The 26,092-nt window shown below is 34.2% G+C and overlaps 1 protein-coding gene across 5 annotated transcripts in view; it reads right to left on the bottom strand.

Moving 5' to 3' along the window:
- The window catches only part of MAP7 (microtubule associated protein 7), a 233,538-nt gene that overhangs the window by 41,879 nt on the left and 165,567 nt on the right, over positions 1-26,092 (bottom strand). For 4 of the 5 annotated variants that reach the window (XM_074309743.1, XM_074309742.1, XM_074309741.1 and 1 more), the window contains exons 3-7: positions 25,063-25,140; positions 16,113-16,276; positions 15,361-15,484; positions 10,591-10,701; positions 3,371-3,484 (exon numbers count right to left, since the gene is read on the bottom strand). In XM_074309743.1, coding sequence (XP_074165844.1) covers positions 3,371-3,484; positions 10,591-10,701; positions 15,361-15,484; positions 16,113-16,276; positions 25,063-25,140 — 591 coding nt within the window. Of the gene's footprint in view, positions 1-3,370; positions 3,485-10,590; positions 10,702-14,304; positions 14,392-15,360; positions 15,485-16,112; positions 16,277-25,062; positions 25,141-26,092 lie in introns of all 5 variants that reach the window. The other variant, XM_074309745.1, reaches the window with a different exon arrangement.

Raw genomic sequence — 26,092 nt, 5'->3', positions numbered from 1 at the left:
TTGTTTTTTCAATCACTTAAAAAGTAAGTTTAATTTCCTCGGGGAAAAATCCTAACATCTAGGTTCCAGAGCTTCTTAAGGTTATACACATTGTCACTGAATCTCATCATTCTCACAAACCTACCCTTTCCAGGGGATTAATGACCAGGAGGAGGCATACATAGCCTTAGGCAAAGCCAGGGGCCATTAACCTCCATTTTGAAGGTGAAACCTATGACCTTGGAGCCAGCATGTTTCTGTTTTTATTTTTTTCCCCTCAGGATTATTGATCAATTGAGGCTAATGGCCTCTGGCTCTGCCTACGGCTATGTATGCTTCCTCCTGGTCATTAATCCCCTGAGGGGGAAAAAAATAAAAACAGAAACATACCGACTCCAAGGCCATAAGTTTCACCTTCAAAGTGGAATGAAGCATCCAGATATACCTTTTCCCTTCTCCTATAAAATGCAATGCAATTTCAGCAGGTCTCTGAAGAATATTTTCTGAGAATATCTTGGATCTATGCCAATTTCATCCTTCCCATTGGTTTACATTTTATCATGTAGCAGGAGATAATATTAAATGAGAACATGAGAATATATTCAAATCTTCCCCAGTGTAGCATTTGCAAAATCCCAAACCTTAATTGTTTAAGGTATCATCTTCCAGATAAGGTGGACAATTTTAAATTCCTCTTAGGGATGCAGTGAGTTTCTGTTCTGTTGAGCATGTCCTTTAATAGGGTACATCTCTTTAAATGATTCATTTTGTAGTTTCAATCTTCTGAAGAAATAATCTTACACTAATTTGTGCTCATTCCCTGTCCAAACTCTTTTATCATAATATACTTAAATAATAGAGATTTTTAAAAAGTGAAAATGTCTTTGAAAAATTCTCGCATGGTATTACTATTTTTTTTTTTTTTTCATCCTCATGTCTCAAGTTAACTCAAGGAGAAACAGTGGAACAACCTACTAGTTTAGTTCAAGTGATCAGGACTGAAACACAGAAAAGATGAAATAATCTTTTTCAATAGATATTGCTTCCTTATGGGAAGTAATTTAATTTCCAACTACTATTTCCACTGTAAACACCATATTTAAAACATGCCTGGCAATTTTCCCTAATCCTCTCAAGACATTTGAATTTTCTGAATTCTGAAAAACTGTGTCTGCCTAAACAGGCTTCTGTGTCTTAAAATAAATGATCACTCACATTTCAAGTGTTTGGGTTGAATGATTATAGAAAAGCAATTGAAGGTAAAGGCACATAAAGCAGGTGCCATGAAAGACTTTCTTCATTTTATAACTGATATATTGCCCATGTCAATAAGAGATAAGGTATCCCTTTTGCTTCTGAGATGTGAAAGCAGCTGATATTTTATAAGTGGCATGGAAAATTACATGGAAAAATGTAGTTTTCAAAGTACCCTACTTTTATGCCTGGTTTTCTTCATTCCTGCAGTGATTAGGAAAAAGAGCTATAGCAAAGGAATAATCCTAAAGAATGGAAGACCAAAAAGAAAACAAAGGAAAATAAAAAAAAAATTAAGATATTGACATTAAACTTAAAATTGAAAGTTTTTTTCACACATAAGCTCCAATTGAAATAAGAAAATCTCAAAAATTTTGTTGGCATAAGAAATGGACAGACAACATATTAGAGTACAGTTAAGCAACGATCAGTAACAACGCAATATAAGGGTTATCTTATTACATCGAGTAACATAAAAGGAAGTACATGGTTCATGCTGCAGAGAGAATTATGTGAGTAAATCCATTTGGAAAAAGGAAAACAGGTGAAAGAAATTGCAAAACAGATAAGAAGTTGTTAGAATACTTGATGAGAATTACTCTGGCCAGGTGCACTGATGAAAGGAGGTAAGAAAATGGGGATCACTTGGGAAAGGAAAAGAATGAAGTAAGAAGGGCTCTAATGAATGTTAATGGTATATATAGGGAAATAAGTAATTCCCAATCTGCAAAAATGATTGGAGATCAAACAACATATAATGTAGACATACTAAATCACGAAGCCATACAACCATTGTGGTGTTCTTCATTTAGGTGTAAATGAAGATAATTTCATTTGATGACTATGAAAGGATGGAATCAATGGGCAAAACTATGGCTTTTAAAAATCAGAATTCCACACTTCTAGAATCTAGTAATGAGTTTCAAATGATGAGAAGCAATATGGTCTAGCTCTTTAACTGAACACCCATTATGCACAGATGGCTGTGCCAGGGACCAGGGAGAGATAATGAGATCTGAAATTTTGCAGATGTAGATTTCACTTCTTTCTCTGCCATAGAATCATCCTGGAATAAATCCTTTAGTCTTCCTAGTTGCCTCATTTCTGCTATGGGAATAATCATACCATGTACCTTATGTGCCTCATAGGGGTGTTGTGAGAATTATGGAGATAGAGCTAGTAAAGTCCTGTAAGTACCTTAGATGAAAGATAACTATAAAAGTATAAAGTAATATTATTTATGCAGGCAAAAAGGACAGGAGCTTGTAGAATCAAAGCATCTTTAGGAGGAACTTTATGCAAATTATCTTCATTTTTCTATTTGGAGAAGGCAAAGGGAAATGGTTTGGTCACTTAATCCCCTTTCAAAGGCATTTGGGAACATATGAATCAATTCAAGATGAAAGATGTCTTGGAGAAATTAAAGCACACTTTTCTAACAAGTATAGCTTTACATTAATTCACAGTTAAATTAATTGACCTGTTTCTGTGTTGTGATTTGAGGTTCTTAAATAATAGTTTAAAATAATCCACACTGGAAATTTAAAAACTTTTTTCCCCAAATCTGCAATGCTGTACTTTAGTCTCACAACACCTCTCTGTGGCTGATAATGTATTCTTTAAATTACCCATGGAAGACAGACACAAGGAATTTTTGTTGCTTGAGACCACATGAAGGAAACCATATTCTGTTATACCTAAAAGACTTACCCTTTGATTTTATTCTTACTTCTAGATTTTAGATCCAGATTCTTTATAAGGATTAATGCCAAAATAAATGATGCTCATTTCTATTTTTCTACTCAAATAAAGGCATAGAAATGAAAAAAGGGGAAATTGTTCAGCTACATATCTGCCATGAACAGAAAGAGGGTATCTAGATACATCTGATAAACAGCAGGAGGCTCCCTTCTGTCTCTATGGGCATCTGGTGTCCAGATAAAGATGCTAAGACTTTGACAAGAAAACAATACAGATAGCATGAAACCAACACCAAACAGATAAATTTCCAAAGCCATTTCACCTGGCGGGGTGCACTTCAGAGAAAGCTGAAATTTGATTAGACCAAATGGTTGTTTAGAATGCTTTGAAAGGATGCTCAGCTCTCCCCAGAAGGCTCCACTTTGTAAAGTTTTACCTGCATCTCCAGACAAGGCAGCGGTGCTTTTACTTCTGGCCAGGAACGAATGTGTGGGCGTCAGGAGTCTGTTTACAATGCTGCTCTCCCAGGGGCTGAGCTGCAGGCGGCGAGCTAAATGTCACCACATAAGTAAGATGTTAGAGAGCATTCTTTCCACAGATGAGGGGGCTCAGCACATTATCGCTACTGTCTCCATACTTCAACGTCTTGAAATGACACTGGGGTTTCTGGAAAAGTGAAGTCTGCTGAACATCACCATTAGGAGTTCCTAAGAGGATCAAATTATCTACTCTGTATCCCTAATGCTTAGCCTGGTGCATCCCTTGTAAAAGGGGCTCTAATCAAACATGGTTGAATTGAAACAGCCCATTTCATCACCTACCTTAAACAGGTAGCCATTAAACTATGATAGCTAACCCAAACATCTTGCTAATTCCTATTTGTTCCTGATTTCCCCCAACTCTGCTCAACAAACGAAACAAACATTGTGAATGTAGTCTTAGCATATGCCATCTCTTCTCTAGGCAGGTGGTTATCTGTAAGATATCCGGGCCTCAGATGGGGTGTTTGTATTAACCCACCCAAGCAGATTAGTAGATTGAATCTACTATTGCAGAATTAGCCACAACAAAGGCTTTGCCAGAATATTAGACTTTTCATCTGAGTTAACAAAAAACTAACAAAAGGGTTCCCATTGAAGATCACTAGATAATCACAACTTCTGTTTCTATTAGCACTTTATGTTCTACAAAACGCCTTACAGGTATATTATTTGAACAGATCCTCACAACAACCCTGTGAGGTAGGAGCAAATGAAGAACAGAGATTCAGAGGACACTGGCTTTTCTCATGGCTGCACAGCTAAGAAGTGGGAAACTGGGACTAGAACCCAGTTTCCTTTTTCAGTCAATCAACCAGCACTTATTAAACAATTACATGCCAGCCACTGTGCTCGGTGCCAGAGATACAAAGACAAAGCTTAAACAATCCCTGCCCTCTAGGAGCTTACATTCTAATGAGGAAAAACATTCACATATAGGTATATGACAAGACATATACTCCTCAACTTTTAACTAAATAAGAAAAACAATTTAACACAATTTTAAAAAGACAGACTGCATGGCAAGCACTTTATGGTGCTTCTATTCCTATATTTCCATTCAGCACAGTCATGGTAATGGTTTTAAAGTTATAAATAGGGCTCTCCAGGTCCCCGACTTTCAAGCCACATTCAAATTTATGGTAGAAGATAAGGTTTACTGTTGGAATAAGATAAAATTAAACATAAGAGCCATAAGCCAACTTGAAGGAAAAAAAAATCTCTAGATGACCAATATCAATCCTGAACACTCAAGTGAAAATAATACAAAAGGAGGTAGGCTGAAGTAACAATCAAGGCTTGACAGCCAATATCAAGAAATATATATTGATCCTTCATAAAATCAATTCTTAAATCTCTTAATTAATTACCTAAATAATTCAGATGACTACCACTTAGAGAAGTTACAAAAATGATTTCCTTAAAATATCTTAAGAGAAATGAGCCAATTCTGTGAAGATCCAATGGAATATAGATTCCATATTTGTATTTTGGAATATAGTCCCCTAAAAAATGTACTTTAAAAAGTACAATAGACTGAATGCTTCTTGTGGACTATTTTGTTTTGGCTTTGTATCTTCAGCACCTAGAATGGTGATTAGCACCTAGTAGGTATTTAATAAACTCACAATGATTAACTGAAGGTGACACCTATTCAGCATCAAAAATACTAGGTTGTAGCAGCATCTTTGCTTAAAAAGATGTCAGTTTTCTTAGATTAATGTTTTAAGGTCAGATTCTCAAAGGAAGGGCACTTGACTTCCATTAGGAAACTATGTGGGGCAAAACTATGAGGAAAGTCATGATGATTATAACATCAACAATAGGAAGGAATTCCCAGTTTACTAAAGCATAATTATGTGAGCACATACTTAAAGAATTCAATCCTGATTTTTTTTTTTTTTCATCCTTGTTCACTCTAGGGATAAATGAGAAACACTGTTAGATTTAGGCTTTCTGGACTGAATCCCAATAATTAAACTGTCATAATTGTTAGAGTAATTACTATATAAAATGCCATAAAACATTAATAAAAGAATGCAATTGTAACATCTATAAATCTGTGTGAATCCCAGTGAATGAATGTGACAATAGCTTAGACTTTAATGACAGTGTAACTCTGAATCTAATCTCTATGGAAACTACTATAGCCTAAAATTAGAATATATTATATTAGAGTAAGAAAAAAATTAATGGGAAAAAGGTGAACTACATTAACTGAAGGTTTTCATCACATAATCATATTTTGAATGTGTGTGGGGAATGACAAGGAATTGAAGCAGAAAAAAATGAGAAGGATAATAAGAGAGGTTGACGAATCTCTTTCCACTTTTGCTTTTTAGCCTCTGAGGGATGAAGCTCAACTTTTCTTAGTTGTAACTCAAAGATTCAAATTGTTTCTTCCAGAATCTCTTTCCTATGTCTCATTTCTCCCATTCAATGCCATTCAATGGCTAAGCACATGCCAATCTAAAACTTTGCTTCTATATGAGGATTTTTTTTTTTTCTTTACAGGTCTCTCATTTACTATTGCAGAATGAAAACTAAATAGTACCCATCAAAATAAATAATGTTAAAATGTGATACAGCATCATGGATTTATTATTTTATCTGACTCATTATTTAATTTGTCAAGTTTTATAATTAGAACTTTGTTATTACTATTAAATAATTGAATGAACAGAATTAAAATATGAGCCATGAAATCCACCAAAAAAAAAATTACAGAGCTGCATTTTAGAGTCTAAGAATACACACTTGTATTGGGCTTTTCCTTAAAGTACCAATTATTATGTGCTGGTGCTAACTAATTAGGAGGTCACAGATATTGAGAGCAATATTTTACTTAGCATACCACCATTTTTTTTCTTACTCTGTAACAAACATTGAAGTAAATTTGACATTGATGATTGTAGATGGAAATTTAGGGTTGAAGATGGAAAAATCAAGGCACATAAAACTAGATATTTTGCCACAAATTACACAGTAATAAAATCCACATACAAAATCCAGGATTTCAGCATTACTCTCTAGTCCCCAAACAGTCTGTGTTCCTTTCTTTGCAAAACTATTTTTCAAGTGCATTCATGATAGGGATTATTCTTTTAATGAAATAGCTCCTTTATAATAGGTATATATGTCTCTAAGGAGTTCATGGGGATCCATACAGATTCCTTTGTCCCTGTAATACTGCTTCAAAGAGATACTATGTAAGACTCCAAGACATCATTTAATAATATATGATAATGCTGGTGTGAGAGATTGCTGGGTCAGAGAGTATACTGTGCCTCTTTCCTCCTCTTAAAATAACCTGTAGAGGTTTATTTTGAGTTTAAGAATTAAGAAGATTAAGTATTATTCACACCTCTCTTCTTTTCCTTTACCTAAAAAGAAGAAAATTTAAAATTTATTGTAATTTTCCTTATGATTAAGAGATGGTAAATCTATTCTTCTAAAGCTTCTTAAAAAGATATAGATTTCCTCCAGAAGGTGCAGGATCAGATCTCTGAATAATTGTATGGAAAAAGTATTAAAAGTAAAAGCACTATATACTCACAAAGGACATGTTGCTAATTTGAAGTTCATACAGGTAAAACTGTCTTTGATTTTATTTCAAAAAAAGAATGCTTTCCTTAGAGCCCTGGACTTGAAACAAGAAGAGATGAGTTCAAGTCCTGCCTCACACAATGATTAGATGTGTGACCCTAAGTAAGTTACAATCTCTTTTCGTCTCAGTTTCCTCATCTGTAAAATGGGGATAATAGAAATACTTACAGAGTTATGAGGATCAAATAAGATAAGATACTTGGAAAAAAATCTTAAAACTCTATCATCTACATACCTGCTAATATTATCATTATTATGCTTCAACATGTCTCATCTCTCGAAAAACTTGCTAAGCAAGAAAGATCAAAGAGGATGAGAAATTAATTGAAAGCTCTTAACCTAACAATTTCCAGTGACTAAAACTATTTTGTGGCTACAATGACCCCCCTCCAAAAAAAAAAAAACCTTAGCAAATCACAATCCCTCTTTAAAGAAAAGTATTTCTTAATTCATTTCCTATTACAGTGAAGTTTTATCATAATACTCTCTTAAAGGTTCAAAATTCAAAAGAAACACTAATTTCATAGGGATCTTTACTTGACTAAGTTAGATTTTATGGACCATCTTCTTATAACTAGGTAGCTAGGTGGGTTATCACTTCACTAAGGTTAGAAGAATATTAAAAAACCAAACAAGACACACCGGTGTGTGGGAATCAGAGGACACAGTTAATCGTACATGAATAAGCAAAGAAGATCTAGGATATATGAAATTTAGCATGGATGTAGAAGTTAAGACATGGGTAGGCAATAAAGTTTCTCTATACCACTAGATCAGTAGTAGATAAAATGACTTAACAATGAGTCCTTATGGCTCCTTGGGTTGGGTTGCCTAGTTTCATTTTAATAAATAGATAAAAATGATTTTAAGTAATATGCCAACAACAATTCCTCTTTCACAGTTAACAGAAAGAAAAATTCCTCCTTATCTCAAATCTTACTATTTTAGGAATGAAATACACAAATTGATATATCTGTTGGCAAAAACAAAAAAATGAAACAACCCCAAAATCCTTGACTTCCTCAGATCCACTGTAAGGGAATTACTTGACTTCCTGACATTGGTGCTTACTCTTATCACATGAACCTTTCTTTGGGGAGTTCTGGTGAACTTGAACCTGTCCTTTCCTTTGATCTCACCCAGAAGCCTCTGTAAGATCAATGCTTTCTTGATAAAGAGGCAGAAAAGAAGGATCTAATAAATGTGGTGCCTTATTTCTGTCTTGTTCTGTTTCCTAGAACCATGCCTAGTAGTCAGTATCCTAATTCTGCTTTTCTTATTCAAACAGAATAAATCTTAAATTTGCTATTTTCTGATCCTTACTGTAATCTACTACTTGGTCGTCACCTGCCTCTGAAACCCAAAGCTTTCTCCATAATTCTTCATCAAAAAGAAATGATTACATTTAGGGAAAAGTCCTCCATGAATGGATCCCCATGAAATATATTAGCCATTTACAATACTACAGTAAGCACAGAAAAAACATGACTTTTAGTCACTGCTCCACAGTAACCTGTTTGACCTTAGATAAATTGTTTAATTTTTCTTCCACCTCAATTCCCTTGTTTATAAAGCAAGTAGAAACATGGGAAGAGAGGGAGGGAGAAAGAGATTATATTAAATGACTTCTTAGGCCCATTCTAGCTTTCAGATTCTGACTCTGAAGTCAATCTATTAGGTTTTGTCTTATACATTCTATTGCTTGCTGCCCATCCATAGGACTCTCTCTACCTGATTTACTAACTGAGACAGCCTTAGCACTTGTCACTAACATTCCTAGGGGAAAAGTTAAGCAACCTCTTGTTCTATCAACGCCAGCCATGGCACCAGGGAACGCTGGTAATATATGCTGACATGCTAAACAGATCAAGTCCATAGAAAGTAAAGACAAATGGTTAAAAAAAACAGCTTTCCTAAGTTGCTTTTGTTGGGCTTAGAGGCCTGTATGTATAACTATAAATACTATTTGGAAAAAAGGTTCTTCCTGCACGTACAATTACCTCTTCCTCCTTGTGACTTTCCCCAAAATGTTTTCAGTATATCCCAGGTCACCATAAGAAATTAAATGAGATTTTGGGGGAAGTTTAGCAGAAACTACAAGTAAACTGTGAAGGCTAGCAGATGATACAGAAAAAGTTTAGAAACTCAGAAATGCATAAACTATATGTATAATATTACATAATTAGAGATATATTTTCTTTTAATACTATAACAATTCAGACTTCTCTGGGATAAAGGGAAGGTCAAAAAAATTTAAGTGGATTTTCCAGTTAATAGGGGCATCTTTACCCTAATCTCTATGTTATTGAAGGGATAATTGTATGTGAAATCACTATCATTTAACTGTATTTTCTAGATTGTATGTCAAAGAGAATCTCTGAATGTAAATTCAAATAGCTTAGAAACAGAAATAGAGTTTGTGTTAAAGAAGGAGCTCCCCTTCTTTTTTTTTTTTTTTTTTGTCCCTAGGTTCAAATATTTTAAAGTAATATGTTAACAGTTACTTTCAACATTTTTATAACATTCTAACATTTTACATAAACGATATAAGAATATACAATATGAAAAGTATAGAAATATACATACACACAAGTATAGAATAAACATACATTTTATACATATATACATGATGACAATAAACACTGAAAATTTACAGTTTCATAATGAAATTTTCAAAGTAATCAGCTTGTGATGTTTATTTTAAAAGAATGTTTTCATATTGCACAGTAAGTCAGCTTTAAAATCTTGATATTTCTTATAGCTCAGCTTGTAAAAAGTGTATAATATATACCTTTAAAAGAAGCAGGATTTTTTTCCTTTTGTGGTATATATATATATATACACAAAACTTTAACTGCTAGCATCTCATGTACTGTAAATCCTTGCAATGAAAGCAACTCAAAATCTGAATGAAATGCTGCTAATGGGAAGGCTGTGACTGCTAATTTGTGAAGACATTGTGGAAATTAAGGCAAATCTCAAGGCTAAATGAATTGACATGAAAAAGCAAGAACATAGACACATGAAATGTAATAAAAATGTCTGATTCAATGAGAAATAAATTCAAACAATGACATTTACCAACATGAACCACTTGAAGTGAGGCTTGGAAATTCAAAACCAGGCATTCCCATAGTACAGAAAAACAGCCAAATGACCACGTGGCTAGAGCCCCAATAAATGTTCTCAGAAAAGGCCACGTGCATTTTTTGTGGATAAAGTGGGTTGTTTCTGGCGCTGTAAACTCTTTTACTAAAAACTTGACAGGAAGCACCATTTTCACCGTGTACTAAATGCAATCATTCAGCCAAGTTCTAAAATGAAAAATGGTCTTCTCGGCAAGGAAAACGTTGTTCGGCGCTTAATGCTTTTTTTAGTTTGGAGTTTTTTCTTCCTATTTAAGAAATGTAGGGAAGGAAAACAACTTCAGATGCTTAGTGTAGCTGTAAATATGCAAAAGAGCCATTAGGTAATAAGACAGAACACTTTAAAATTTTCCTTTTGACTGTACCTCTATCTGGAGAATTTAGTAATGTTGCAGATGAAGAGGAGAGCCGCTTGCTAATGACTGGATCAACATGTTTCGAAAGATTCATTGTTGAAACTGACCGCCTGTCTGGATCTAAAACAAATGGAGATAATGCTAATTGACAGCCCACATGCAAGACCCAAGCTTTCTAGCTGGCAGATGAAAGGGAAAGCTAGGTCTGGATGGATTCAGCTCTATTGCTAGATCACTTAAAATAGCACAGTTTTCTCAGTGGATGTTTGATGGGTAACTTAAAGGCTGGGCAGGAAATTCCTTTCTTTGGTAGGACAAACAAAGCCAGTTTTGGGGGCATCAGTTTCTGTGTCAGCAAAACCAACTGGGATATAGTAGATTAAACTAAAGGGGACATAGCGCATAGGGATAACACAATGCGCTTATTTCACTCTTCCTGGAAAAGAGAGTTGGGATGGAGGAAAATCTCCCCTCCAGGAGGATTAAAGGCATAAGCCTCTGCTGAATTTAGAACAGCATCACTAGAAATCATAAAGGTGACCATATATTATGATACCTCCCTCTCCCCCCAACCCCAACCGAGCCGAAAACAACAAGTGGGTTTTACTCTCCTAGGGAAAGTGCACAAAAGTATAAAAAGAACCAAAAATTTGAGGGTGTGTATGTGCAAAGTAGCTTCTAGCAACTAGTTATGTAATTTCCCCAGGACACCAAAGCAAGCTAACAACAATACTTTTGAGTGTCCAAAAGAAGAAACTCTTTCAAGGTGTGGAAGCTTTCTGCCAACAGCATCCAGTTTTTGAAATAAGACAACTAAGGATCATCACTTGTCACCATCATACACTGTTGGGAGCAGTCTTACACAGCACAGATGAACTATCTGCCCTCCTCCAAATACGCCTTCCAAGAGAGAGAAACAGTTAAATTAAGTGAAATGAGATCTTATTATCTTGATTCTCATAACTTATGGTTTGCTGGCAAATTATTATCATGTATAACGTGCAAAGTCAAAAGGGGATAATAGTGACAGAAATGGCAAAATTGAATCTAGCATGCTATGAATAGAAACGAACCCACTCATGCTCATTGTTACATGGGTTCTATTATATTGAAGAACACATCCAGTTAATAATATACTAATAAATCATAGAAACCCTTTAGGTAATTGCCTCTCAGACAAGTGTCACTTTTCTTCCTCAATACTGCCAATTGCAAGGGCTCCACATTATTCTTTAAAAAAATTTTCAGTAGACTCTTAAAAAAAATACCCAAGTTTTTTGTGCTGAGTTTTATTTTCATCAGTGATTTGAAAAATATTACATTAAAACATAAATATATAAAATACTATATTACATTATACTACCAATTTATTATAATTAAATTACATGATTAAAATAAATATATAAATATGATATTAAAATATTTGAAAAATTCCATAGGATTTATTAATTTTTCAATATTTTTTCAATATTAATTTAATTTATATGTTGACAGATTTCTTCTTGTCTAAATATCTTATTACAGGGCCATTTTTCCTTGAACAAATGAACTGTTTTGGACCATTATTTCCAAGGTTTGAAATAGTTTGGTGTAACAGATAGCAAGTTATCCAGGAAAGCCTGGGTTTAGATCTCCCTTCTAATAGATATTGCAATGTGACCCTGAGCAAATCACTTAATCTCTCATTGCTCTAGAAAATTCTCTAATATTTTAATTTATAGTTTGTTGATCAAACAAAAATTTGCTCACCTAGAAATTCCCTCTATCAATGAAATCACAATTCCATTTTGTATTCTCATCTCTATTTTCAACAGGCTTTATGAAATAATATTCTTTACATAAACATGAAACGTGTAATTATATCTTCTGATAGCTATTTTAGTAGGACTAAAGGCTTGTAGTTTAGATTTTCTTAGGAAAACCATTTTAACTTTCAAAAGGGATACTTCTTTTGGATACTTTTATATTGATGAAATATCTTTGAAATAATCTTTGAGAATCTATCTCTAACCAACTGACTTTGATAGAATCTGATGGCTTTCCAAGTTACTCTCAAAGCCAAAAAAATTTAAACGGCAACCAGAAAGAAAGAATCAGAATAAAAATAAATCAAAACATCTTGGTCATGAATGGTGAGATAATGGAACATAAGGATTAGAGAATCTTTCTCTTCTCTCTTTCTCTCTCTCTCTTTTTTTATCTCAAGGAGATTTTAGAAATGCATTAGACTATTTCTCTCTCCAGGAGAGAAATATTTTAAAGCATATCCTGGCCAGGAACTTTCACCCATGTAGCTCTCAATATATAGCCTTCTTGCACATCATTACTATGTTATTTACTAAATAAATGCTTTCTGAAAATTATAGAAAATATAGGCCTTGCTTAAAGCAAGATTCTTTGTTGGAATCATCTTGGGGATTTTATGACTTGAAAAATCTAATCAACTCCAATTTTTTTTAGATTTTTTTTTTTAAACAGTAGATCTACTGTCTATTCTCAAAGCCTGTAGATCAAGTCCCCCAATTCACTACCCTGGAAAAAAAAAAGTAGATTTTTTCAGCAGTCTAAGTAAAAATTGCTGCTAGATCTTTTACTTTCAGTAGCAGCAATGGTTTTATTAATACTATGAATGTAGAAGAAGAAATTGAGCTTAGGTAGTTTTCCTCCTTTTATCTCTGGAAATCTATAATGCTAAATTTGTAAAGTACAGAAAAAAAATCCAGATGAAAGAATATCTACAAGAAGAAGAAAATCAACAATGTGTTGATTTTCCTATATGTCATGGAAAACTATTTCTGATTACTCTGAGAAAGAAATTATAACTCTGAGAAAATATTCATTAATTATATTAATATGACTTAGTGGGCAGGTATTGTGATGAGATCATGAAGAACCCCCCCAAAAAATAGCTTTTAAGCTATGATTAACAACCTTGTAAATTGAACTTATAGTTACATGTTTTTCATATTCTTTTAATAATTCATCAAGTGGTTGTTCAGGGTCATATATACACAAACTGCTGGGTTACAGAATTTTAAAAACAAGTAATTTTTTTTTGCATTTATTCAAGTAAGAAAAATGGCAAAAGTAATCAAGATCAATTAGATTTAAAATAAATGGGATGCTTTGGATCTTTGAATCACTTAGTTAATAAACATTTTTAATGATTTACATAAAAAAAAGAATTGAATGCAGGAAATGCAGTTATTCCAAGGGATGAAAAGACCATCAATTTATAAGAGGAAAGAACCTTGGATGTCATCTAATTCAAAACGCTCATTTTACCATTGAGAAAATGGAGGCTAAGTGATTTGCCCAGAACTACAGTGAAAGCAAGGAGTTATGCCAGAATTTTAATCAATTCATGTCATCTGATTCCAAATCAAGTGCTTTACATCATGTATGGAACATGTCCTGAAGGAATGTGTAATTCCAGAGACATAAGCTAGCTCACCTAGAAAAACAGGAGGAAACTTCTGTCCATGGTTCCAGTATCACAGAATCATAGATGGAGAGCTGGATTATTTTAAATTCTTTAAGCCCCCAAACAATAATGATCACACTTGAGAAGAACTGTGCTATCAGTCAGATCTAGAGCTAAGCAGTAGGATTTTAAGCATGCATTAGGTCTAAGTGATGATGGCTCAGCTAGGGATGAACTGTTCTTAGGTCTGTGGCACTAGCTACAGGTCAGGGAGTCAAGAGATATGATGATGGCTGTACCAGATTTTCTAGTACCACCCAAAGGTGTGAAGTGGTGGTCCAGGCCTGCTAAATCGAGAAAGGTGAATGGTGTCTCAACAAAACCACCTAAGGACAAAATGTAAAACAATGATGTTTCAAGATAAATTAAAAAAAAAAAAAAAACAAAGAACAAAAACAAAAACAACAAAAAACCAAAAACAAGATCATTCGTGTCATACAAATGAAAAAAAAAAGGGAAAAAAAAGTATTAACACACCATGTGAAATAAAGGTATGTTCAATTTACAGTACAATGATATAAAGAAAGACTCACTAAAATGCTCATGTAGATATTTATTTCTTTTTCTTTTTTGATCCCTGAGACTAATTTCCACACATAATGAGAATTGTGTTCAAAATCAAGAGGGAAGATTCTACATTATTTACTGTGCTTTATTTCTAATTTCAGAAATAATTTTATTTCCTGGCCTCGTCATTAGTACTACACTATTAGTGCATACATTCTTTAGCCAGCACACAAAGACTTAAGGCACAAATAAAGTAATTTTAGTGAGAAAAGGAAAAAAAACTTATGTTTGGTGTCTTTACAAGAAAAATACAAATTTAATTCATCTATTATCACTGAACCACATATGGTAATTTATTTGCTTAAAGTGTTACCAAGTTCAAATCCATACCTTATTTTATAAACTGTGAATGGTGTACTGCTGCTAAAATTTTTGAACCCTTGAGATCAACAGTTTTACTGACACTTGAAAGATTGAACCCTATTCTGGCTTCCTATATTCATCACACGTCCTCTTCAAACATAAGGGGAAAAAACTCCAAAACATCTAATTCAATAGTAGGGTAAAGGGATTCAATTTTTCTTGAGTGTCTTATTCCTCTATGTTTCTCCTTACTTGGGGAACTTAGCTCTCTTTGCAAAAATTGAGGTATAGATTCAAAAAGAGGGGGAAAAAAGAATCAAACATTTCCCTCTTGGTATTGGTTCCTATCTGATGAGATCCAAGCAGCATTCTTGGTTTTTGGAAGAAAAAGAAATGATTTAGGAGCTCTTCTCTACCCTTCTTACCTGTATTGTGAATGCTGGTGCTAGTACTGCCATGGAGGGATCCCCCCCAGGACCACCTATTCGGTTTCTGTTTTGGCTTCTGGCTCCTCTCAATTGTGCGCCGGACAACAGCCTCATGACGTTCCTTAAGTGTGAAAGAGGATTTGATGGTTAGTTTGACTAAGACTAACTCAGACGCTTTGACCTTTTTCCAATAATAGGCACATTGACTCACAGTCAACAGACCCTAACTAAAAACATTTTAGCTCAGGATTCTTAACAAATTGAGTGTGTGTGTGTGTGTGTGTGTGTGTGTGTGTGTGTGTGTGTGTGTGTGTTTTAAATACTGTATTTCAACATAAGTGATTTCCTTGATAAACCTATGCATTTTATTTGATATCTTCTAAAACATTATTTTGAGAAGGGATGCATAGGTTGAGTGATAGAGAAATAAATCAGTGACACAAAAGATGTTAAGAATAATTGATTTAGAAGGATGGATTCATCCTCCCTCTTTAGGAACTCCTCAATACTTCAGCACAAATAACTCTGGATTGCAAATTTAATTTCTAGAAAATTAGGCTACATGCAGAAATTTCCTTCACAAAGCAAACAGCTCATTCTCTCAAATCAAATCTGCCATATGCAAAACAGGTCATCACTGTGGAAACAATTTCACTTTGCATAGCAATATTTTCCTGAAAATGCATACATTATAATTTTGTTGCATCTGAGACCAAAAGATTGGTTAGACACTGGTCAGAACTTCTCACCTTATCCTCTTCTAATCTTTGTCTTCGCTTCTCCTCTACAGCAGCTCGTCGTCGCTCCTCTTTTAACCTCTGTTCTTCTAATTTCTTCTTGCGCTCTTCTAAGTGCTTTTCATAATGTTGCCGAGCTCTCTCTTCTCTTTCTAACCACACGGTTTCTCTTGCAGCTTCAGGAAAAGAGAGAGGGGAAGGGAGGATCAGATGGAGGACAACTGGAGAGATCCAGAATTGAGAACCATGAGGGCTACTTTGTCTTTAAGGGTACAAATTTCACAACTGTGATACCTTCTCTCTAGCACAGAGTACTATGACTGCCCCAACTTACTGGTTTTGCCTTTCACCTCACCCACAGTCAGCTTTTACCAATTACACTGCTATATAGTTGTTATTTTTAATAATACTCAAATACATAACTTGAAATCTCATCAGTGTAGTAGTACCAGAAATCACAGCCCACCACCCTACCATCCTGTGTGTCTCTCTCTACCATGTCCTCCTGTAATAAAATAATAATCATATACATATGGTCTAATGTTTTTATTATTCCTTTTAACTTAATTCTATTACGAACTACAAAGGGTGATGGTAAGAACTAACAATAAATCTAAGTTCATTCTCATATTATCCTCCAAGCACAGATTAAGAGCTATGTGATCCTGCACAAGTCATTTAACCTCTGTTTGCCTTAGTTTCCTCATCTGTAAAATGGAAAAATTAGATTTACTTCCTATGTTTGTTTTGAAAATCAAATAAGACAATTATAAATGCTTAGCACTCTACACTGAACACAACAGGCATTTCATAAATGTCAGCTAATGTTATTATTACTAATAATACGCACCATGGATTTCTGCTATCCTAGAACTTCCTAAAGGCCTATAAATGGATACATGGTTGTTTTACAATGAAATTGTATGCATCCCCTGGTATCAATCCTCAGATTTCTTTATTATGCCCACAAAAATACTTTTGGTGTTTATATCCATTTTTAAAAACCTATCTTGAGTTTTAAAAATGTTATATCTCCCAGATGATAAGTTATATCTTTCTCTTTATGTTCTTTGGGGGGAAAAAACCACTTAGCATATCTGAGTAGTTAAAAGGATTTGAAGGAAACTTATAAACTACTTAGGAAAAAATATAAAATATAATCAAGTTAGGAAGACAAAACTTAAAAAGCTAAATAACAATATGATGAATGATAAAATAATTTCAATGAAATATTATTCACTGAAGAGGCATCTAGTTGGCACAATGGATAGAGCACCAGTCTTGGAATCAAGAAGATTCATCTTCCTGAGTTCAAATCTGGCCTCAGATACTTACTAGCTGTATGACCCTGGTCAAGTCACTTAATCCTGTTTGCCTCAGTTCCTCATCTAGTGAAGGAAATGGCAAGCCACTCTGGTATTTCTGCCAAGAAAACCTCAAATGGGGTCACAAAGAGTCAGAGACAACTGAAAAATGACTGAAAAACAAAACTGTTCAATGAATAAATGAATATTCCAGTTTCTGGGTGATATAAGTTTTTGTATTTCTTTTGTCTCATCTTTGAGGGAAAAAAAGTCTGGAGCTTTTTATTTGAATCCGAGGCTTCTTTTAGCAAACACACACACACACACACACACACACACACACACACACGATATTTTTCAACGAGATGAACTTCACATTGGCTAACAACAGAAACTTCTTTGAAAAATACTAAGAATATTTCATATTAAATTCAAATATCACTTCTTTTCACATTAAATTAAAATATCACTTCTTAAGACAACATTATAGCCCCCTTTTCAAAATGCTTAACATGAAAGATGTTCAACATTCCCAGTTATACTAAATATGGTGGTGGTCATTGAGTTTGAGAGAGAAAATTTATTCTACTGAAAAATGTCTGAATTGACTTTGCTCCACTAGAAAGGCAACAAGGTCATATTGAAGACTAACTTAGGCATTCAGATATTATTCCGGTGTAGTGAAATGTGCCCAGCACTGGGAAAACTGGGTTCTAGTCTGCACTTTGCTACTTCTTAGCTATGGAAAATCAGATAAGTACTATAAGTCATCACCCTAACTAACCCATAACTAACTGGACAAGCACCAGATGATGGAAGCCTAGTTTGACAGCAATTCATGTGAAAAAGACCTCATGGAAGTTTTAGTGGGTGGCAAGTTTAGTGTGAGTCATTTGCGTACTATGTATGGCAGCCAAAACAACAAAGGTGATCCGTGGCTGCATTTAAAAAGGAAGTGTTCAGAACGAGGGAGATAATAGTCCTACTGTACTCTGTCCTGCTTAGACCATATCTGGAATATCCTATTAAGTTTCTAGTGTTGAATTTTATGAAGGATATTGAGAAACTAGGGTATATGTGACCAGGGTGGTGAGGGACTAAAATATATAACTGTAAGAGTATTAATTGAAGGAACATATTTTACCTTGAACATAAAACTCAATAAGCATTTATTGAGCAGTGTGGTATGATTCAAATCTTATCTTAGATATTTCTCAGTTATGAGATTCCAGGCAAGTCTCTACACTTCTCTGAGCAGCTGTTTTCTCATTTATATAACGAAGGAGCTGGACTTGGTTTCTAAAATCTCTTCCTGTTCTAAAGCTATATTTCTAGGGAAACAAAGTGAACCAGTCTTTGCTCAAAAGGAGCTCATATTTTACTGGAGATGGTGGGATGGGAAAGGAGAGAATAAAGCATTTTTACTGTTGTTCAGTTGTGCCCAACTCTTTGTGACCCCACTTGGAGTTTTCTTGGCAAAGATATTAGATAAGTTTGCCATTTCCTTCTCTATCTCATTTTCAGATGAGGAAATTGAGACAAACAGGGATAAGTTACTTGTTCAAGGTTATATAGCTAACAAATGTCTGAGGTCATATTTGAAATCAGGTCCTTTGATTCCAAAGCTGGTACTCTATCCACTGTGCCATCTATACATTACTTATTTAGATACTTGTCTTATATTACCCTCTTACTATATATCCTTGAGAACTGGAGCAGTATAACTTCCCTTTGGCACTGTTCAGGCATAGCAAACATTTAATAAATATCTGCTAAATCCTAATGATTAAATGATCTCTGCTTATTCATCTCATTTTATTTACTATAGAAGGTAGGATATATTTTCTAAGTTTTCTAAAAAAGAGATTAAATCTAAGAGCTTTAAAAATTGTTTTAGCTGCAAATTTAAGCCATAAGCGCCATCTCAATTATGACTCTACTAACACAAAATTTTGAATAAGAAAGTGTTTAGGTTTTAAAAGTAACATTAAATGATTCTTCATTCCTTTCTCCTCATTTCATTCAATCCAATGGCATTTCTACCATTCAAGCATTGCTCTCTCTTTGTATAAAAAAATCTACAATGTCACAGGCAGCTCATTAATTTTTTTATTTTTATATTTTTACATTTTTAAAATTTCATAATTATAACTTTTTTTTTGACAGTACATATACATGGGTAATTTTTTTTTTAACAACATTATCTCTTGCACTAACTTCTATTCTGAATTTTCCCTTCCTTCCCTCCACCCCCTCCCATAGATGGCAGGCAGTCCCATACATGTTAAGTGTGTTATAGTATATCCTAGATACAATATATGTGTGCAGAACCGAATTTCTTGTTGCACAAGAAGCTCATTTATGATTTAAAGCACAAAAGGCATTGTGTTGGGAGGGGGAACATCAAAATTACATGTGAAAGTTAAGTCAATGAGCACTGTAAGAACTAAAGAACAGGACAGTGCAGTACATGTCAAAATAATAGATTATATGGTATAGACTGTAGGAATTCAAATTTTGCTGTGGGATATGGACATTTGGGAAGATTTTTAAATTGATACTTGAGCTTGCTTTATTAAGAGTACAAAATTTGGATCTGATTTCCCAATTTGCAATGCCTTTCAGGTAAGGAACCATATAAATGACAATGCAAAGGACTATGGGATCCTTGAGCATTCTTCATTTGAGGCAGTGTTCATTTTGGAGAGTTATGGAAAAAATGATAAAGACGTAAGAAAATATAGACCAAATGTATATACTACCCATTACCAGTGGGTAATACCCACTGCAAGTAGGGTACCCAGAGCTAGTGCTTCCTAAATGCTCACTGAACTGAAGTTGACAGTTGTGTGTCCAAATAGTGATATCAAATAGATAATAATAATAATAATATCCAAATGATGATTTAATATGTAGATCAACTTTCAAGTGATAATTGTGTAAGAGATGAGAAGTGGGAAATAGGGGCATGAATTGGCAGAGGCTCAGCCTAAGAGTTAAGAAAGGTAATAGGAAAAGGTATCAATGAAAGAGTTGCTGAAGGGGAAAAAGAAGCAGGAAAATGATATTCCCGATTACCAGTAGAGGAGAAATTTTAATATCTTAAATTATAATACATATAATACATATAAGTATTATAAAAATATAGTAAGACAGTTGAAGAGATTCTATCCTATATAGCACTGTCTGAGGTTTAGTCTTGGAGACTATGCTGAAATTAGACATAAACCAAAAAGGTCATTAAGGATGATAGAACTGGTTTTGAACAACAAATTGAAGTATAAGATAAAAAGAATAGGTCATATGAAATAGATTTAAGGTAAGTGCATTAAGACATACCTCATGGCTGTTATTAATAGGACCTTTCTGTTTTCAAAAGAGTACAAACATACCAGACCACTGAAAGCAAAACAATTAGACTTTTGTTCCACAGTCTATCTGTGCTTCCTTCTAATATTGCTAGTAAAAAATCTAGCAAATAAACACTCTGATCATCAGCTTCACTGAGAATAAAATTTATCTCACATTGCTTTCCTGGGGTTCCATAAATATCTTACTGTGCTCTAAATGAACATTAAAAAAAACTCCAACAATGGTTAGTATGCTTGGTGATTTATGGCTACTGAACTGATTCCAGCCCAGTATGGTAACACTAAGTGGCAGTCCTTGTCTGGTTCTACTGGTCTCAGTTACTACCAAGAAAACAATTTATGGGACAGCCAAATGAATCTTCTGATGTTTTTTCTTGTCAAATTCATTGAAGGTCACCTTTAGTGGCCTCAGCTTGAATCAGAAAGGAATCTTACATGATTTCAGATAGGCTAACCTTTAAAAAATAGTTAAAGATATTGTTTTTAACCTAGGGCTTAGATTACAAGAACAGGATAAGGGGGATGGGGGGGATGAACTTAAATGGGGGGGGAATTACATCTTCATTTCAATATATAATTGATTTCCTTTGCAATCCTATGTATTTTTTATGTCTTAAAAATATTATTCTCAGACAGGGTTCACAGGCTTCACCAGACTGAATCCATGACATGTGGAAAAAAAGAGTAAGAATTCCCACTAAAAGGGAAGAAGGAATAAAATGGAGGATAAAGATCACAGTATATTTGTTTAATTAGAATGAAGATGAGAGAAGGAAGCGATGAACTTTTTTTTTTTTTTTTTTTTTTTAAATCAAATTCTACAATGACCATAAAGAAACAAAATAACAAATTCTCTGGAACAATTCTGTTGTTCAAAAGTGTTTAACTTACTTTCTTAATATATACTGCTAATCAAACTGATTAGCTGACCTTTATTCAAGTCAACTTCTTTAAACTGTTATAGTTAATCTATGCAATCCAGACAACTGAATTTCTCTTTGAAATACATGGAAAATAGGAAATCTGTTTTTAAAAACCATTAACACAATGCATATAGCATATGCATTCATTATTATGAAATTCTAAAAAAAATCAAATTATTGTTCATTAGAATAAAATGGTTAACCTCAATAATTCAATAGCTCATTTGGTTTTAAAAACAAAAAAAGTAATATCCAATTATGAAGAAAATATATATGATATACTAGTTCATTTCAAAAACTAAACTTGCTTTCCATGGAATAATATTATAATGTAGGGAGTGTTTTAAATTGTTGAAAAGTCTGAAGAATACTTTGGAACTCTTAAAAATGATTTTTTTCCCCAATCTTTGTTATGTCAGATTTCCATATCCAATGATGGGCATAATTAATAGACTTGTGATTTCATAGGTGATAGGGTATTTCCAGATGAGGAGACTCCATAAATACATAGATTTAAAAATAGATATAAATATGTATGGGGGGCCCTTTTCTGCAACTTAGTCTCAGAGAGTTGCTCAGAACACTTTTATTAGGGTTAGCTGATACAAATCTGCCAGGTAATTTCCATAAGTCATATAACAGCATAAAACCTGTACTAATTGGATTAGAATATTATACTCTTTGGATGGTTTTGAATTTTAGAGTGTAAATAGTTTTAGGGCTCCCTCTCCACCTGTCTTAATGATGAGGATCATTATAGATTGTACAGTGCAACATAGTAACTAATCAGATTCAACTGCTCAGTCAGTGCCTCTCCCCTTTCCCAAGTAGACTTGACTTTCCCTAACTCTGCCACTTATCTCTGGTTTGTTTCCCAACCTAATTTTTGAGCCACACTACAGCTATCTGGGGTGAGATTCAAAAGAGAAAGAATATCAGATTTAAATTGGGGCTGGGAGAGAGAAATAGAAAATAAAGGCAGATTAAACCTCTGTCACTAGAAGCTAGGGTAAAATAGTTCTCAGATACACACAGGTTAAAAACAGTACAGGAAACTCGCATACAATCAAGAACTTATTGTTTCTTCACTTTCAAGAGTTCTGTGCTTACAAAACCCTCAGGGGTAAGAAACATGTCCAGTTGAAGTCACAATAGGAATGGTTTTGGAGCATAAACTGTGTGCTCCCTGATGACACAAAATAAAATGTGACGGTGTTTTTGGAAACTTGATAACTAGCCTGGTGCTACATAACACTCAGTTTTGGAAATTGAGGCTTTCGTGGAAGTACTGCCTTCTGAGGTTGAGGCTATAGGTGCCATGATCCCAGATTAAAACATCAACAAGAGTTAAGACACAATACAGTGGTTTCAGAAAATGTTAGAGGTCTTCTGGAAAGATTTTAGTGACCTAAGGTAAGCCTCAGTTTATAAGGCACCTAGACATCCTGGAACCACTTAGTCAAGTTGATCAGCCTTTTTATCTTCCCAAGGTAGAGAGAGTATCTTGTGTTAGAAACTTTGCATAAATGAACATTAAGGTAAGGCACTTAAATAAGGAGGAGCTGGCACAGGATCCTTAATCACATTTTCTGGAAGACAAAAGAATAAGAAAAAAGAAAGCAAAAAGTCTTTCATTTACTCTTTGTAAAAAAAGTGTCAAATGCATAGTTAGATCTTTCTGCCCAGCTGTATTATTCACTACTCAAGCTGACAAATAATGAGTGTGTTGCAAGCTCTCACGCACATGGTCAGAGGGCAAAGCCCTCCTGGGGAGTCCATTCCATGGTCCAACTCTTTTGGCATTGGGGTAAAGATAATGTTCCTTCTAGCATTTTTTTAAGATGTGATGTTAACCTTGAATAAACAATAAGGAACAACAACAATAAATGAATTCACCTCAATCTTTTAAGATTGAATTTCACTGCATTTTGTTAGGGCAGCTACGTGGCACAGTAGATAAGAGTACTGGAGTCAGGAAGACCTAAATTCAATGTGGCCTCAGGCATACACTAGCTGTTTGATCCTGGGAAAATTACTTATGTGTGCCTCAGTTTCCTCAGCTGTAAAATAGGGATAATAATAGGTACCTACTTTCCTGAAATCCTACTAGTACTGATCCAGTGTATCTTTGAATATAGATGTCTGTCATGTAAGCTCAACATAATGTGCTGCATTGAGAATGTCTCTGAGGTGAGAAGTGTTAGGATTAATTATGCAAGGTAATAACTATGTGCAGCCCCATAACTTTGTGCACATTAAAGAAAAAAGGACTTTGCAGACCTGAAAAGTAGTTCCATATAACGCTGGTTAATCATGCAAATTATTTATATATAAAAAAAAAATATATATATATATATATATATATATGTGTGTGTGTGTGTGTGTGTTTGTATGTATACATAAAATATATCATATACAGAGATATAAATGTTTATATGTGTGTATATGTATATACATATATACACACACACATACACAAGTACAAAATTATATATGTGTGTATCTTGCACTTCAGAATCACATACAGCTTTGATAAAGACACTATAAGAAGAAAAATAGTATATTTCTATGATATGGTCTAAATCACTACTTTACATTCAGCATTTTATTTATATTTGTTCATCATTTGAGTATTATATCTGTAGAGGGCTGGAACTCTGGATAAGTATACTTGAAACAAAATGTTAACTCAGTGGAATTGATGAGATAATGGTTCTCTAGTTCACATTTATATTTAGTATGGTGATGTAATGGTTCTCTAAGTTCACACATAATCAGTATTCTGTAATGATGTAATTACAATAAGGTATAAAAGGGCTAACAAGGACTGGAAGATAGACATTCTATCTTTGACCATCCCTTTGGTGGCTCTCCTGCCTCCTGCACTCCTGCACTAAAATCAAGGCTGGTCCCAAGGTCCTCCAGAAAGCTAGCCCAAACATTACACATATCCATGCTCTTTCTTATGATATTGACTACAAAATCATTCACAGTCATAGAGGCATTCGAAGTCATGGTAAATTTGATGAAATATACTTTCTCAAGATCCACTCCTTGATAGGCCAGTTTTATGTTAAATTATATAAACTTGCTTCACAATCTGAATTCTCCTCTTCCTAAAGGATAAAATATAACCCACTTTGATATTTTTATTAATGATGTGAGCCAACACCTACATAGCACTTCAAGGTTTACATTGTACTTTCCAAAAACTCTCATGTGATCCTCACATAATGTTGAAAGTTAGATGCCACTGGTATACCCCTTTTTCAGATGAGAAAATTCAGGCTGAGAAGGGTTAAGTGATTTGCCCACAGTCATAAAACAATCCAAATTTAGTGACCAAATATTGATTCTGTGGTACCTAGCTGTTTTTCCCGTTCCTCTCTCCGTTCTCGTGCCAGCCGCTGTCGGTCATCAACTCGAAGTACAGGTGGAGGGTCTGGAAAATAGGATCAATAAAGATAAAATTAAGGCGGGAGAGAAAGATTTCAGTAGATATAATTTAGTTGTTTTTAAAACATTATCACTAATTCCAGTATTAGTGTATTTTGAACACAACATTTTTTTTTTTTTTTTTTGCAAATTGCAAAGCATTTTTTTGAACAGATTAACAGTGTCATTGTTCAGTCATTTAAGTTCTGTCCAACTCGTTGCTACCCTATTCAGACTTTTCTTGGCAAAGATATTGGAGTGGTTTACCATTTCCTTTTCTAGCTCATTTGACAGATGTGGAAACTAAGGCAAACAGATAAGTGACTTTCCCAGGTCTGAGTAAGTATCTGAGGCTGCATTTGAACTCAGATCTTCTTGTTTCTAGCCTTAGAGTTCTATCCACTGTGTCACCTAGATGCCTTGGTTAATAGCAGGAAACAAACAATACTAGTTAACATTCATATAGCACTTAACTGTGTGCCAGACACTGTGCTAAGCCCTTTGCAGTTATCTCATTTGAGCCTCACAACAATCCTGGAAAGTAGGTACCTGTTATTATCCCTATTTTACAGCTGAGGAAACTGAGGCACACATAAGTAATTTTCCTAGGATCAAACAGCTAGTGTATGCCTGAGGCCACATTGAATTTAGGTCTTCCTGACTCCAGTACTCTTATCTACTGTGCCACGTAGCTGCCCTAACAAAATGCAGTGAAATTCAATCTTAAAAGATTGAGGTGAATCATTGAAGCAATTTATATCATCATTTATTCTTATCTAAGGAGGCAGAAAAAAGAGAAATATAGATTTGCCTCCCTTTTGAAGAAAGATAAAAATCTAAGTATAGGTAGGACCAAGGCAGAATATTATTAACTTATTATGAATCTATCAGTTGTAAATATATCTTTAGCCTTTTCTTGAAGCTATTAAATTGTACACTGTTAAAGCTAGAAGAGATCT

This window comes from Sminthopsis crassicaudata, chromosome 4 (assembly GCF_048593235.1).
Source record: "Sminthopsis crassicaudata isolate SCR6 chromosome 4, ASM4859323v1, whole genome shotgun sequence".
Taxonomy (NCBI): domain Eukaryota; kingdom Metazoa; phylum Chordata; class Mammalia; order Dasyuromorphia; family Dasyuridae; genus Sminthopsis; species Sminthopsis crassicaudata.
Note: the sequence above shows the minus strand (reverse complement) of the source record. Positions and strands in the feature narration are given on the sequence as shown.